The 15,104-nt window shown below is 41.5% G+C and overlaps 1 protein-coding gene across 3 annotated transcripts in view; it reads left to right on the top strand.

Annotated features, from left to right (window-relative positions):
• The window catches only part of LOC137371185 (von Willebrand factor A domain-containing protein 3B-like), a 293,943-nt gene that overhangs the window by 275,543 nt on the left and 3,296 nt on the right, over window positions 1-15,104 (top strand). For all 3 annotated transcript variants that reach the window (XM_068033287.1, XM_068033286.1, XM_068033288.1), the window contains 3 exons: window positions 3,395-3,487; window positions 10,087-10,252; window positions 13,675-13,909. In XM_068033287.1, the coding sequence (XP_067889388.1) occupies window positions 3,395-3,487; window positions 10,087-10,252; window positions 13,675-13,909 (494 nt within the window). The remainder of the gene's footprint in view (window positions 1-3,394; window positions 3,488-10,086; window positions 10,253-13,674; window positions 13,910-15,104) is intronic.

Below are 15,104 nucleotides of genomic sequence, written 5' to 3'. Positions count from 1 at the left end.
AGGAGGTAAGTTTCTCAGTGGGGGGGGGGGGGGTGTGGGGGGATGGTAACGGGGTCAAATGAAAGTCATGGGTGTAGGGGATGGTGGGAAGGGTTATAGTTTAAAGTTTGTGCAGTTCGGTGGTGGTGGGGGGGAGAGGTCAGATTGTGAAGGTAAGTGTTTTTGGGAGGGAAAGGGCAAATAATTAATTTAATTGATATGGGGTGGGGGGTGGGGGTGGGGGTGGGAGAGGGGCAAAAGTGATGTATTTATTTATTTTAATTCAATGTCACTTTAAATATTTAAATTAGCCGGCAGGGCTGACAGCCATTTGAAAATGGCACCAGTGCCTGCGCACAGGCAGCTGACACCATTGCAGGGAACGGACAGCCAGCCATCTCCATGTGATCAGCGGGGAGGGGTCGTCCAATCCTAGCTATTTAAATGAGCCGCTGTGCTTGGAATCATGGCATCTCTTTGGTGTCCATTTTTTTCTGGCAGGCTTATAAAATTGTCTTTGGGTGATATGGCTGTCATGGTTTAATAGCTGGTAGTGTGTGCAAGCGGTGAGATGTGAGTGTGAGGCTTGAACAGTGCTAAGTGTGTGAGGGTGAGGTAAAGCATATGAATGTTAGTTCTGAGTCCTGATTATTGCTGCTGAGTGATGGGGGTGTGGTGATTTCAGCAAATGCTGAGACTAGTAGTGCAGTTGGTAGGAATATAATGTGGGGAAGTGTGAGGTTATTCACTTTGGTAGAAAGAATATAAAAGAAGAATATTTTTTAAAAAGGCATGAAATTTTTAAATGTTGATGCTCAGAGAGACTTGGGTGTACTCGGACAAAGAACACAGAAAGTTAGCTGCAAGTACAGCAAGCAATTAGGAAGACAAATGGCATGTTGGCCATTATTGCAAGGGGATTGGAATACAAGAATAAGGAAGTCTTGCTACAATTGTACAGGCTTTGGTGAGGCCACACCTGGAGTAGTGTGTGCAGTTTTGGTCTCCATCTCTAAGGAAGGATATACTTGCATTGGAGGCAGTACAGTGAAGGTTCACTAGATTGGTTCCTAGGATGAGAGCATTGCCCTATGATGAAAGGCTGAGTAAATTGGGCCTATACTCTCTGGAGCTTAGAAGAATGAGAGGTGATCTCATTGAAATATACAAAATTCTGAAGGGTGGGCACTGAGAGGTTGTTTTCCCTGGCTGGGGAGTTTAGAACATGGGGGCACAGTTTCAGGATAAGAGGTTGATCATTTTGGACTGAGATGAGGAGAAATTTCTTCAGTCAGAGGGTTGTGAATTTTACAATTGTCTACCCCAGAGAATTATGGATGTTCCATTGTTGAGTATATTTAAGGCTGAGATAGACACACTTGGTCTGTCAGGGAATCAAGGGATAAGGTGAGCGGGTGTGAAAGTGGAAGTGTGAAAGTGATCATATGGAATGGCGGAGCAGGCTCGACGGACGATATGTTCTATGCCTGCTCCTATTTCTTATGCTCTTATTTCTTTGTTGACTTACTAGTGATTTTTTTCTGTTGCTTCATATGCAAATGAAAATGATGCCCACATTTATGGAACCATATTTTGAAACAACATTATAAAGTATTCTCCCCTGACTGTGTGTTACAGCTTCAAACAATTCTATTTTTTCCAATATTTTTCTCTGTTGGTTGGCATTGTGTCAGCTAGGACGCTCTCCACCCAGAATTCTCCATGGCAGCTTTGTGAGTATGTGACAAAGCATATTAGTAGATGGTGGGTGTGTCAGGAGCTGCCACTATGTCCTCTCTTTGTCCGGAAGTCTTGACATGATGTGAAATTTTGTCCAGCCACCCAGCTGATAAAGGATGTAGGTGGTATAAATAGGTTTGCGGATACACTTTTGCAAAATTCTGAGTCAGAGACTGCACAGCTTCACCTTCCATTAATATTCCTTCTTTTTCCTAGCCTTTAAAGGGGCAATTTGTCTTAATTGGCATGATTGACAGGAGAATCACTAATGATGAGATTCCACGACCAACAGTCTGTCAATTAAAATATATAATTCGAACAGTTTTTATTATTCAATTACAATCAAAACACAAAAAATCATACCTACCAGACTATTTTTTACAACTGGGCAGAGCAGACAGTAGTTGTAAGTTCTTGCCTACCTCCAGCCAGTCTGCATTTCACAGTCAGTGTGTAGTGAGTGATGTGATAGATTCACTATTGCATCAGATCTGGTGGTGGGGGTGGGGGGGGGGGCAGGGAGGAGATTTAATGATATGCTAGACAAACTTATTAGTAATAAGTGTCAAAGAAATTAAGTCAACAAAGATTATTGCAGATTAGCAATTCTGTTTCGCCTATCTAACTCTTCCTTTAATTGATACCAATGACTTCAAAATCTTTGTTTCCACGACCCAAACAGAAGCCAATTCCAGGTTACTCCTGAAATTGGCTTTCACAATATACCTTTATTCACAGAAAGATAATCAAGACAACAAAAAGTATAATTTAAAAATAATTCATATTGACCAAAGCGAAATGGGATTACCTTTTTTTTCTCTCGTGTTGACTTTTTCTTGTTAAGGTTACTGACAGGAAGGAATCATCTCCATAACTTATTCTCAGTTCATCAAAATGCCTTAACAGATAAATAATGCAGCAAATGGAATTTTGTATTAAACATTATTCAGCTAAGGCAGTGGTTCTCAAACTGAGGTCCGTAGAGATTTTCCAGGGGGACTGCGAGCGTTTACTGAGTAGGGTTGGCCTTATGACTGGGTGGCTGGAGGCAGGCTTGGTGCAAGCCAGGAAATGGGAGCGAAGTGCGGCCATTACACATGTAGCGCAGAGTAGGCTGGCTGTCTCACCTAGGAGAGGGATCGCACATGCAGGAGCGCTGAGAGCAGCACACAATTTGCTACATCTGTCATTAATCTGTAAGTAAATACCTGTTTTCTTAAAGGTATTTAAAAAAATTCTTTTCATGGGATATGAGTGTCGCTGGCAAGGTCAGCATTTGTTGCCCATCACTAATTGCCCTTGAGAAGGTGGTGGTGAGCCGCCTTCTTTAACTGCTGCAGTCCATCTGGTGCAGGTATACCCACAGTGCTGTTAGGGAGAGAGTTCCAGTTTTTTGTCCCAGTGACAGTGAAAGGATGATGATATAGTTCTGTTAAAACACTCCTAACATGCAGCACTTTCATATTAAGAGTATCATAAGGCATTATAATTAAATGGGGGGGGGGAGTCCGTGATTTGAAAAGGGGTCCTTCAACCAGAAAGGTTTGAGAACCGCTGAGCTAAGGAACAATCTAAACTGTTTTCAGCTGCTTTATTTTCAGTAATGATGTTAGCTGACATAAAAGAGATATTTTATTTTTGATGTAACATTATATTGTCTTTATAATCTGAGCAGGAAGATGATCCTGTGATAGGCCTGCATCCATTGCAAAATCTTGGTTACTGCCCCGGAATAGTTCTTAAAGTCCAGCCTGATTTCAAGTCTGAGGTACGTATAAATAGAACACTATTTATTGGGTTTATGTTTACCCGTGTTTGAAGAACTTGTGGATAGAGGACTCCTTGGACTCTGTTTATCTAGAGTTCAGCAAGGCATTTGATACAGTAAAAATGCAAAGAATAGATGAGCAATTATGCATGGATATGAATGTATTAAAGGAAACAAAGGGTATTTGTGCATTGTGCTGCATCATGGGGTGAGAATTGATTATTGGGTTACCCAAGGATCAGTGCTGAGACCTTTGGTATTCACATTGCATATCAAAGCTTGAAAGTGGGGTAAGCAACATAGCAAAAGAAGGAGCCCTTAAGCCTGTTTCACCAGCATTCAATCATATCATGGCTGATCTGTACCTCAATTCAATTTACCGGACTTCTATTGATCCCAGTCTTGAAAATTTCAATTGATCCAGCAACCAAATCCTTCTGAGTTCCAGACTTCCACTGCCCTTTGTATGAAAAAGGATGGTGGAAATATGGACCTCTGACCCCAAAAGATTTGGGAAGTTGGGCTGAAAAATAGTTAATGGAATTCATTGTCAACAGGTGCTAAATGGTATTCGCGAGGAAGAAGAATAAACAATGGAACTGTAAATTAAATGATTTCAGTCTAAAGGATATAATGCAAGGAAACGATTTGGATGTACTGGTGAACAGATCAGACAGTGTACAGCAGTAGTAAATAAGGCAAATAGGATCTTGGGTTGTATAATGCACAGAATAAGATACATATTACAGGGTGTGATATTCAGGCTATTTGGGTTTTGGTTTATCCCCATCTGGAGTACTGAGGGCAGTTCTAGGTCACCAAATTACAGGATGAGTATCATGGCAGTGCAAAAAGTGCAGTAGAAGGCTAGCTGTCAGATACTTGGCACCAGACATCTGAGCTACAAGGAGAGACTACAAAAGTTGAATGCATTTACAGTAGAGAAGAAAAGGCTGAGAATGAATTGTACTGAGGTATATAAGGCCCTTAATGTTACCAACAGTTGAACCCTGAGAAAACTGTTTATTGTATCCCTGATAATTAATGTTTCCAGTGACACGTCAGAAAAGGCCATAGGATGAAGTTCGGCAGAGGACAGTAAATGGATAGATAAGATTATTAACTATTCTATAAAGGGGATGGTGAATATTTGAAATAGACTGCCCAGTTACATGATTGAGCTGACAATATCAGTCATTTTAAGAGAGAATTGGACAGGCATATAATGAGAAAACCAATTGAGTGGTATAGTTCACGAATGGTGCATTTTGTTTAAGAGCTTCAGGGTCCTTTTGATGGATCAGAATGATCTTTTCCATCCTATATATTTCTATATTCCAACATATCACAAATAGGCATTTCCAAGAATGATTAATGAGCTGTTGTTTATGAGGCTAGAGATACACTGCTGGAGTTACTTTCTGATATTAGCATATGGACACCCTCTTCTGCCTTTATCTGCTCAGTCACTTTTCTATCAACTTGTTCCTGTTCTCTCCAGTAAAAGTTAGTTTCCATCATTTCTAATACTTTACATCTCCTCCATAGTGCTCTTTGTCTCCTTTTGCCTCCTTGCATCTTTCTCCTTCTCCTTTAGTTCTTTGAGAGCTTTAGTTCACAAGATTTTCTGATGGGAACTGTGAGTTTGCTGAATACAGATGAGGCTTTACTATCCTACCTTTCTGTCTCACTTATTTAAACTCCAAATCAAATAGGATTTTATAGCTGACATTCCAAATGCTTCCCTCTCCTCAAATACTGTCCCCTCCCTTTCAAAACATGCCTCCTCAAAAGACTCACCCTTGACCCAACTCACCCTTGTAAACTACCACTCTATCTCCAAGCTTCCTTTCCTTTCCAAAGTCTTTGAATGTGTCGTTGCCTCACAATTCTGTTCCCAGCTTTCCCACAACTCCATGCTTGAATCTCTCCAATCAGGTTTTAAGCCCGTGCCACAGCACCAAAAGGTCTGTATAAAAATGCAACAAGTGACAGCTTATGCGACTGCGACTGTTGTGCACTATCCCACCTCATTCCTCTTGACCTCTTTGGAACCTTTGACATGGTCGATCACACCATTCTCCTCCAAACCTTCTCCTCCATTGTCCAGCTGAGGGAGACAACCCCTGCTTGGCTCCATTCTTATGCATCTAGTCATAGCCAGAGCTAGACTTCCGTTCCCACCACCGCACTGTTAACTCTGGAGCCTCCAACAATCTGTTCTTAGCCCCATCCTTTTCCTCAATTACATGGTGCCCTGGTTCAAAAACATAATCAGGTCCCAAATATACAATGACCCCAGCTGTATCTCTGCATCACCACTCTAAACCCCTCCACTGTCTATGTATTGCCTATCTACTTGTCAGATATCCAGTCTCGATGAACTGCAACTTCCTGCAGTTAAACATTTAGAACAATAGTTTCCTATTTTACCCTGAACTGAGCTTCCATCCCCAAATCACAAAGACCACCTACTTCTACCTCCAAAACATCTGCCCCTCTCAGTCCACTTGTTGCTGAAAACCTCATCCATGACTTTGTCACCTCAGATTCCTCTATATCAATAGTCTCCCATCCTCCACCCTCCATAAACTGCAGCTCACCCAATACTCTGCTGCCCGTATCCAAATTCTTGCTAAGTCCCACCCACCCATCACCATCAGTGCTCGCTGACCTTCATTGGCTGCTGGTCTCCTACTATCTCAAATTTAGAAATTCCTTTCCTGGAGAAATGTTCCAAGCAGTGGGAAGCAGTGCTCAAAGATAGGTTCATGTGTCATGATGTGTCAAAGATGTCATGATGCTGAGATTAACCAATGTCATCTCACATAAGACCCTTGCCGTCTAAGAGAATTTCTATCCCACCTGCCTAACTGAATTCAAAGTAATGCCCATAAAACTGTCTAAATCAGTCTCTGAAGAATGAAGTAAAGGAATGGCATATCAAAAGAAGTTATAAATTGTTTGACAGTTAAAGAACTCCTATTTTTTGTGCAAGATATTGCATTGTTTAGGGAAAAGTAGGATTTTAAGATGACGTACAATTCTTCAGTACTTTGTATTGTGGGTTCTACAAAGGAAGAAGCAGATCAATGCTGCAGAGATTCATCCAACAATAGAATGACTTTATTGTGTAACTGTCAGTCCAAATCCATAGTGAATTTGGTCTTTTAATAATAAGCAAATTTCTGCTAGTCTGCCTACACAATATGGACATTTTTGTATTGCATTATATGTCATAGTATATCAGAATAACAGAACAATTATACTTCCTCAGTGAAGCCTTGCAATGGTCTTATCTTTATGTTTTTATTCAGTAATTCTATTGCTGAGCTGAAGCAATGACCAGTCAAAGGGATAGTGATGGAATCCAATGTTAAGTGAAGAAATATAGGATAAATTCAGCAATCTCATGTTCCCAGTGGAGAGCTGTACTCAGAGAGTGTAAGTTATCCAATAGGTGCTGCAGAGTTGTGAACCTATCTTTGAGCACTGCTTCCCACTGGGAGTGTCGGTTTTTTTGAATTTACCCTATATATTTCATCACCTAATTTGAGCTTATTCAAGTCTTTGCTATCCGTATCCTAACATGCACCAAGTTTCATTCACCCATCGTCCCTATTTACCTAAACTGGCTCCCTTTGCGGCAATATTTTAATTTTCACATTCTCATCTTTGTTTTCAAATTCCTCCAAGGCCACGCCACTCCCTATCTCTGTAACCCCCTCCAGCCCTACGACCCCCCCGAGATCTCTGCACTCCTCCAATCCTGGCCTCTTTTACATCCCTGATTTTTTATTACTCCATCATTGGTGGCTATGCCTTCAGCTGCCTAGGCCCTAAGCTCTGGAATACCCTCCTTAAAAATCTCTCCGCCTCTCTACCTCTCTCTTCTTTAAGACGCTCCTTAAGATCTACATCCTTAACCAAGCTTTGGTCACCTGTCCTAATTGCTCTTTATGCAGTTTGTAATTTCAATTTTTAAAATTGGATCCAAACATATTTTTCAGATGAACACAAAAGATTAGGTAATTGTAGATTTTTGTTCTGGAGTATTTGCTTGGGTCATTTTGAACTGAAGTGGAACTTGAACACTCTGGGTAGAATTTAATGGGGCCTTTGGGAGCAGTCTGGGAGCCAATGGGATGGGGTGAAAAATCAGGAGGGGGGATTGCATGCATTTTGCCAGCAACAGGGAAGGTGGCAGAATGCCCTCCCACCCAGAGGCCAGTTGAGGCCCGTGAGTGGCCCGTGAATTAAGGGCCTCTTCCTGCCACCACTGGCATTTTACCAGCAGCAGGTGGGCCCTTCACCATGTGGGGAGATCACCTGGTAAACCCTAGTGGCCTCCCTGCAGGCTTGGCGGTCAGTGGGGTGCCCTTCTGATCGGGTACTCTATGCCCAATGGAGGGCCTCCCTGGTGGCAATGGCCACCACTGCGGCAACACCCCGACCAGGCCCCCCCCCCCCACCCCGCCCTCGCCAAACCTCCCCTTCTCCGGGTCCTTCCTGACTGATCACAGCAACTCTCATCCCACTTACCCTTGTCAGAGGGTGGCATCCATGCTGCTTCTCTGAGCTGGCTGCAGTCCCAACGGTGGCCGCTGCTCCCATTGGTGCTGCAGAGACTGAAGAGCTGCTGGCTGTCCGATTGGCCGGCAGCTCTTGGAGGTGGGCTCCCATCTTTTAATTGCCTGAGTGCTGGAAAATGCAGCCGGCAGTCCCCCAAATGGCCAAGGTCAAGTTATCCCTGGCTTTCTGGCCCGGTGTTGGGACTCCTGCCACGCTCACAAAATCCTGCCCTCTGTTTCTGAAGGGAATGCAGCACAAATTCAAGAGAATGATACTGGGGCTTAAAGGGTTAAATCATGAAGCCGGGTGGCATTGACTCGGTTTGTATTCCCTGAGTATAGAAGTACTTGAGGTGTTTAAGATGATCAAATGAGTTGATAGGTGGTTCAGAATCACGCCATCTGGTGGGGAGTCCTGAACAAAGGGGGATAACGTTAAAATTAGAACTAGGCTGTTCAGGAGTGATGTCAGGAATCACTTCTTCACACAAAGGATGGTGGAAATCTGGAACTCTCTCCACCAAAAAGCTGTTGAGGTTAGGAGTCACGTAAAAATGTCAAAACTGAGATTGATTGAGTTTTGTTAGGCAAGGGTCTTAAGGATTATGGAATCAAGTTGGGTAGATGAAGTCAAGATACAGACCAGATGATCTGATTGAATAATGGAACAAGTTCAAGGAGCTGTGGCTTACTGCTGCTTCGATGTTCCTACGAAGGAAATAACTTATCAATTAAGACTTGGAAGTTGTTAACCTGTCGCCCAAAATAAGCAACAACTCATAGTACATAGTTAATCACAATACTATATTTCATTAGCAAATTCCAAAGTATACACAGATTTTCAATATGACAAATAGAACTGGAGTTTTCAACTTCACAATGCTTGACTTTATAAAGTCGAATTATTATTTTGAAATCTGTCAGGATGTTTTTCTCTTGAATTAGAATTGACTGGCTACTCTGGACAAGAAATATTCAGAACTATACACCATAGTTTCACTAAATAAGCTGAACATTTTCTTTTGGACCATTATTATTAACAACAAGAAATCCAGTACCATATGTATTAATGTTGTTTATAGTTCATTCTGATTAGGTTGCATTGTTGTTGTTCTCAACCTTTCTCCAATTGTAATGATTGTCCAGTTGTAATCTCTAGTTTTCTTGTTTATTTAGAACTGCCAGTATATCCCAGTGACGGGATTCCTAACGGCAGGCCAGAAGGTTGGGGGGAGTGGGGAGTGGGGGGTGGGGGAGGGGGGGGGGGTAGGGGGAGGGGGAGGCAGAGACCTCACCTCGACCCTCTGTTGGATCCCGGTGGAATTCCATGGCAGACAGCCAATTGACTGCCCCCATTGGGAAAACCGTCCTTTCAAGGGATGAGCTCCCACCTCCAGAGCTGCTGGTCAAAGGGAGGGCTCGTAGCTCTGCAGTACTAGAGCACCACTGGGAGCAGTGACCACTGCTGGTACTGCAGGAGCCCTGCAGTGGCTAAGATACCAGAGACCCCGGGATGCAGCTGTGGGGTTGGGGTCACGAGGCCGGTCAGGCAGGCTCTAGCAAGGGGTTGCATGGGATGGGGTTGGTGATGGTGGTGAGGGGTCTTGCTGGGGTTGTGGCTATCGCTGCTGGCGGGGTGGGGGGCCTCTTAGACATGGATAGCCCCCAGAGGAATGTCCCCCCCCCCGCCAAGCCCACTAGGAAGCCACCGGGTCTCACCTGGCGGTATCTCCATGCGACAGCAGGTCCCTCCGACGTTGGTAAAATTGGAGCAGAAGTGGCAAGCTGCCCTTAATTAGCCACTGAAGTGGCTCATTTGGCCTTGGGCAGGAGGGTCATCCTCCAACTTCCTCAGCACGCACAAAATGGCATGAGGGCAGGACGATGTCGGACACACTGCCCAACGCCACCCCTTGCCATTTTGTGTGCTACGCCGCTTCCATTTCTCTCCAAATCCTGCCCTTTGATACACTTCTTTGCCACAAAAGGTTACTCTTTTTAAAAAATAAATCTTCTACTTGCACACAGATTCGTTATTATGACGGAGTGGAAGCTTTGGTCCCCAGAGAAGAGTTGTACTTGCTCTGCCCTCAGAAATTTGAACGGGATGTGGCATACATCTTAGAATGTGAAGAATGCCGGGTTGGACAACCAGTAGTTGCAAGACATGATGAAACTGGAACCTACCAGCTTGGTAAAACCGAAATAACATCTTCAGCAATCAAACCAATCCAGATTAATGCAGCAAATTCTCCAATTCACAAATTAGAGTATGCAGCCTTTAAAAATAAAAATCAACTACAGTTAAGAACCTAAGAAACAGGAGCAGGTGTTGCCCCTACAGCCCTCCAAGCCTGCTGCACCATTCAATAAGATCATGGCTGATCTTTTACCTCAATCCACTTTATTGCCCTATCCCCTATCCATTGAATCCCTTAACCAAAGGAAAGCATTTGCCTTAACAGAGATTTGACCTTGTTGGAATTAAATCATTTGGAGATCAAAGGCCATATTCTAATCATAGAATTACATAGAATTTTACAGCACACAAACAGGCCATTCAGCCCAACAAAAGTAGTTTAATGCCATCCTGAATCAGCTGCTTGGAGCAGAGGCATAAAACTTCTGAGTTTCCCTCCTTTCTCATGGGACCTATATTTGCTCCTTCATGATTGGCTGCTGAAATGGAGGAGGAGGGTTGCCCTGTGTGCCACTCCACAGCACTTATCTCCATAGCCCTTCATGGCAGTACGCCATGGACCCAAGTATTAGATTGCACTGATGGTTACAGTCGCTGTATGTGGCCGCATGGTAGTGGCAGAGCTCTTCATTTGACTCTCTGGTGACCCTAAGTTTGTGAAGATGGTGCCGCTAAATTGTTGCCAGGCCTCCAAATGCGGATGGTAGCATGTTGGCATATGCGGCCAGAATACACAGGCCATTGATCACTTTGCTGTGCCTTCTTTCGTGAAGTGCGACTGGAAGTGTGGCATAATGTGTTAGGATGCCTCCAAGAAGGCATCCAACACGAGGCAGTCAGGCATTTATATACCTTATCAAGTCTGCAGTTCCAGCTTCTTTTACAAACAGGAGCCTCTGAATGCACTAATTGTCTGCCAAAGCAAGCTATGTTCGCCTAAGTTTGCTGAGATTGGTATGCATATACTGGTAAGTGGATACAGAACATCTTTGACCTGCCTAATTTTCCAGTAATTACTGCACCCATGTTACACTCCATCACTCCATACACAAGAACTTTCAGGGCCTCTTCGGGCAGATAAGTATTCTTTTGCATTCTCTTGTGCACTAGTACTACAACACACTAGTACTTTTTAGGTACATTTCTTAATACTATGCAATTTGTACTGAATCATTGGCTTGCTCAATGCTTAATGAGAGTCTCAATTGTTGCATTCTGATTGGCTCATCAGCTGTCTGCGCATCCTAGAGAGATTTATTTTGCATGAATCACACTTTACAGAATAGTGCATAGTACGCTTGTGAGCAAAAGAAGTAGCTGCTTTAACAGATGTTCCACATACAAAGAGGAATTTCAGCTCCTTACAGTTTATATGAACTACATCTTCTTAGAGTGATGAAGTGGGTTATTTATAGACAGAGCACAATTCATTCTCTGCACACTATGCCTATTAATGCCACTTTAACGATTATTGTTCATTTTCTCCATAGTAGGACATAATTAATTTGCATCATTTATTTTCTGCATTTTTAGGTCGTCAGTGGCTCAATACCTATATTCTTATTTTAAATAAATATGAAATAAATAGATGCACACAAACAGTCTCATTTGTGCTGGAAGCATAGGTTTGTCTTTTGAATTGAACTACAGGCTTGATAACTGAGTCAATTCTGCCTTGCTAGTTTGAGCCAAGCATTTTCAAACATCTAAAAAAAACATTACGTTTATGGAATGAAAAGTCATAACATGAGAATTTGTATTACAAAGCAATAAAACAACATATAGTGTAACATGGAAACCTCTAGATAGGTTTTCATTTCATACCCTTCACGATCCAAAATAACCCTTTATTTTAGTCTGTGTTAGTAAACATGTACAATTTAATAGATAACTCTAAAACAGTGACTGTGGGCAAGATATTTGGTTATCTTCTGAGAGAGACAGTTAAATTAACATTTTGGGTGTGACTGTTCATCAAAACTCTCATCAGAGAAGTCCATGGTAGAGACTGGCTGAGGAGAGAGAGGGTAAAACCAAGAAAATCAGCAATGAATTCACTGGAATAGGATTAAGCTAAAATAATGGGGTAAATTTTCCACTTGTGCACTTTTGCTTTCCGGCACTTTCCCTGCTGGAAATACATATTGGAAAATCACACATGCCTAGCTCATGATTTTCTGCACCAACACCCTGTCTACAAATTTCCCTACCAGTACAGTGCAGAATCTTATATACACGGAAAATATTAACCATTCTCTTTTAAGTTGCTGATCAACCGGTTGTACATACCCAACATTTTCTGTTTTTATTTCAGATATCCAGCATTTTTTGTTTCAAATATTTTGGTTATGTTTTCCTTTCTCTCAAGAAAGAGGGTTGATAATATTTTGTTGTATATTCTTGCGGCCATCAATCAAAATGGTATAGCTGGCATGATTTCCCTGATCCACTTTCTGTCAGCTTCCTGGTGACTTGGTGGGGAATTTTTTTAAAGCAAACTTATCATAATGAGTAGATTGACCCCCAAAATTAATTCCACAAATTGATATTAATAATTGCATAAATATTGAAAAAAATCTCTGATAATACCCAAAAAAGGTACAGTAAACTACATAAATAAATAAATCCAGAATCGCATTATTCATGGGTCTTCCCTTGCATCCATAAAATGACTTTTGTAAAAAAAAAACGTACAATCCCAATGCAAAAACTGGGATATCATGTCAGATTCATTTAAATATTTTAGCATGCATTCTTGCCGTCTTACTGAGGCTGTGACACAAAGAGGTAAATTTCTGTATTCGGTTTTCCGGGGACATAGTTTTGCGCACCAGGAGTGCATATCAGAAATTTGGGCATTCCACCTCACCCCCATCTTTCTCCATTGATTCATTATAATGGATGTAAAATCAGGGAGGCTGCACATCAGAATCTGTGGAATGTGCTCCTGCCAAGCAGAGATCTGTGCCAGGAGCACTGAAGACAAAAACTCAGTCCAGAAATGCCTGGAAGCACTCAGACATACATAGAGGTATACCATGATGAGTAGAAAGAATCAAATGCAAAATATGTCTTGGACTGGCTCCCTTAATTTTACATTCTACCTGTACCTGCACAACTTGTACAGACATTTCAAAAATCTACGTTCTGAATTGATATAATTGAATGCCAGTTTGACTAGTTTTGAAGGGAAGCTCTTTTGTAGGGAAAGTAGGCAAGTTATTTTTTTCAATGCCTTGGAAAGAAAAATGATCATTTGAAATATCAATCAGAAGAAAATCTTATTCTTAATGACTGTCTTGCTTGATTGATCGATAGATTGAACAGCTATATGAATATTCACTTCCAGCTAGCTGTATGATAGAACTCTAGGGATGGATTACTGACATCTTTTTCTGGTTTTCTGTCAACTACAGCACAAGTCCATGAGCGTGTTGGCGATGGGAAGAAATATCTAATTCACTGGGCAAATGGGCAAAGGGCTTTCCAAAGTGCTTCTTTTATATTTGGACAATTTAGTCGCCACAAGGTCCTTACTGTGGGTGACTGTGTCCTTGCAGTGGCTGATTCATCCTCATCAACATATCTTCCTGGGGTTATCTGTGACTACAATGGGCCAAAGCTGGTTGTCCATTTCTGCAATGGAAAATGGTAAGCATGATGTATGAGTTTACATTGTAAACATGCACTCAGAAAATATTTTTCAAAGATATTAAAAAGCTCTGATCTATCTATTTCTATATTCAAAATTGAATTGTTTATATTGAAAAATTTTTTTTGCACAGGTAACTAATAGTGATTAAGTATCCATCTAGTCACAAACATTGTAAATGCATTTGTGAAAGATTTCCTCCATTCAGTATTTCTAGTAGAATTGTAAATCTGTTCTTTTAAAAAGTACTTGCAATTTTCCTGAAAATAGCAGAAAAAATCTTCCAAATGCATTTGTGATATCATATACATAGCAACAGAAGAATTTTTAACTCTTTGCTTTACAGAGTAAGCATCACTACCAGTTCATTTTTACAAAACTCTCAATAGTCATTTAACTGTTATAATTACTGGTAAGATCGTATTCATTTGTTTTTTCTGCTTGGTGTTGATTTTCTTCCTGCACATGCCATCAAAATAATGAGTGCTTACTTTACTTAATAAAGTGTCAGTGGGAGGAAAATGAATGAACACTCACTGTTAAAGCTGTAGCTGTACACCCAGGAGCTTTACTGATGTGATTTCAACTCCGTCAAAGTGCAAGGCTCAGAAAATCCTCTAATCCAGTTTCCCTCATCATTGTTTCAACACATTTATATTTAAATCAACAGGCATGGATTAAAAAAATCTACTTTGCAACATTTTCATTTTTTACAGGTTAATCATGACAATTGTTAAATAGAGATACATTTTCTCTGTGTTTAATATCTGGGCCTCTCACTTCTGTTTCCAGTTACCATGTGTTTTCCTTCAGCTGTAGCAGGATAAACAGGGAGACTCACAGACTTTCCTGTGATCACAAACAATGGTGCCATCAGCTATTGGAAAGTGTACTTCTCCAGGGTGGGAATAGATTTTCCTTTCTACCTTCCCGGATCTGATGCAGCCCAGCTGAGAGCTAGCAAACCCAGCTGTCAAGGGCAGTTAAGTTTAATGACAATTACAGTTGAGATGCAAGCTCTCAACTCTCTAGTAGTTTACTTTTTTCAAGTACTAGAAATGGCAGGCTACCCCAGAGAATGAATTATTGCCATAAAAAATATTTTCCATTCAGTAGTTGTTAAAAGTCCTTCACTGTACAGTAAAACAATAAGAGATTGAGAGTGCACTGTGTGGTATTAGTACCAAATACATT

This window comes from Heterodontus francisci, chromosome 6, assembly GCF_036365525.1.
Source record: "Heterodontus francisci isolate sHetFra1 chromosome 6, sHetFra1.hap1, whole genome shotgun sequence".
Taxonomy (NCBI): Eukaryota; Metazoa; Chordata; class Chondrichthyes; order Heterodontiformes; family Heterodontidae; genus Heterodontus; species Heterodontus francisci.
This window is presented reverse-complemented; position numbering and strand designations above follow the sequence as displayed.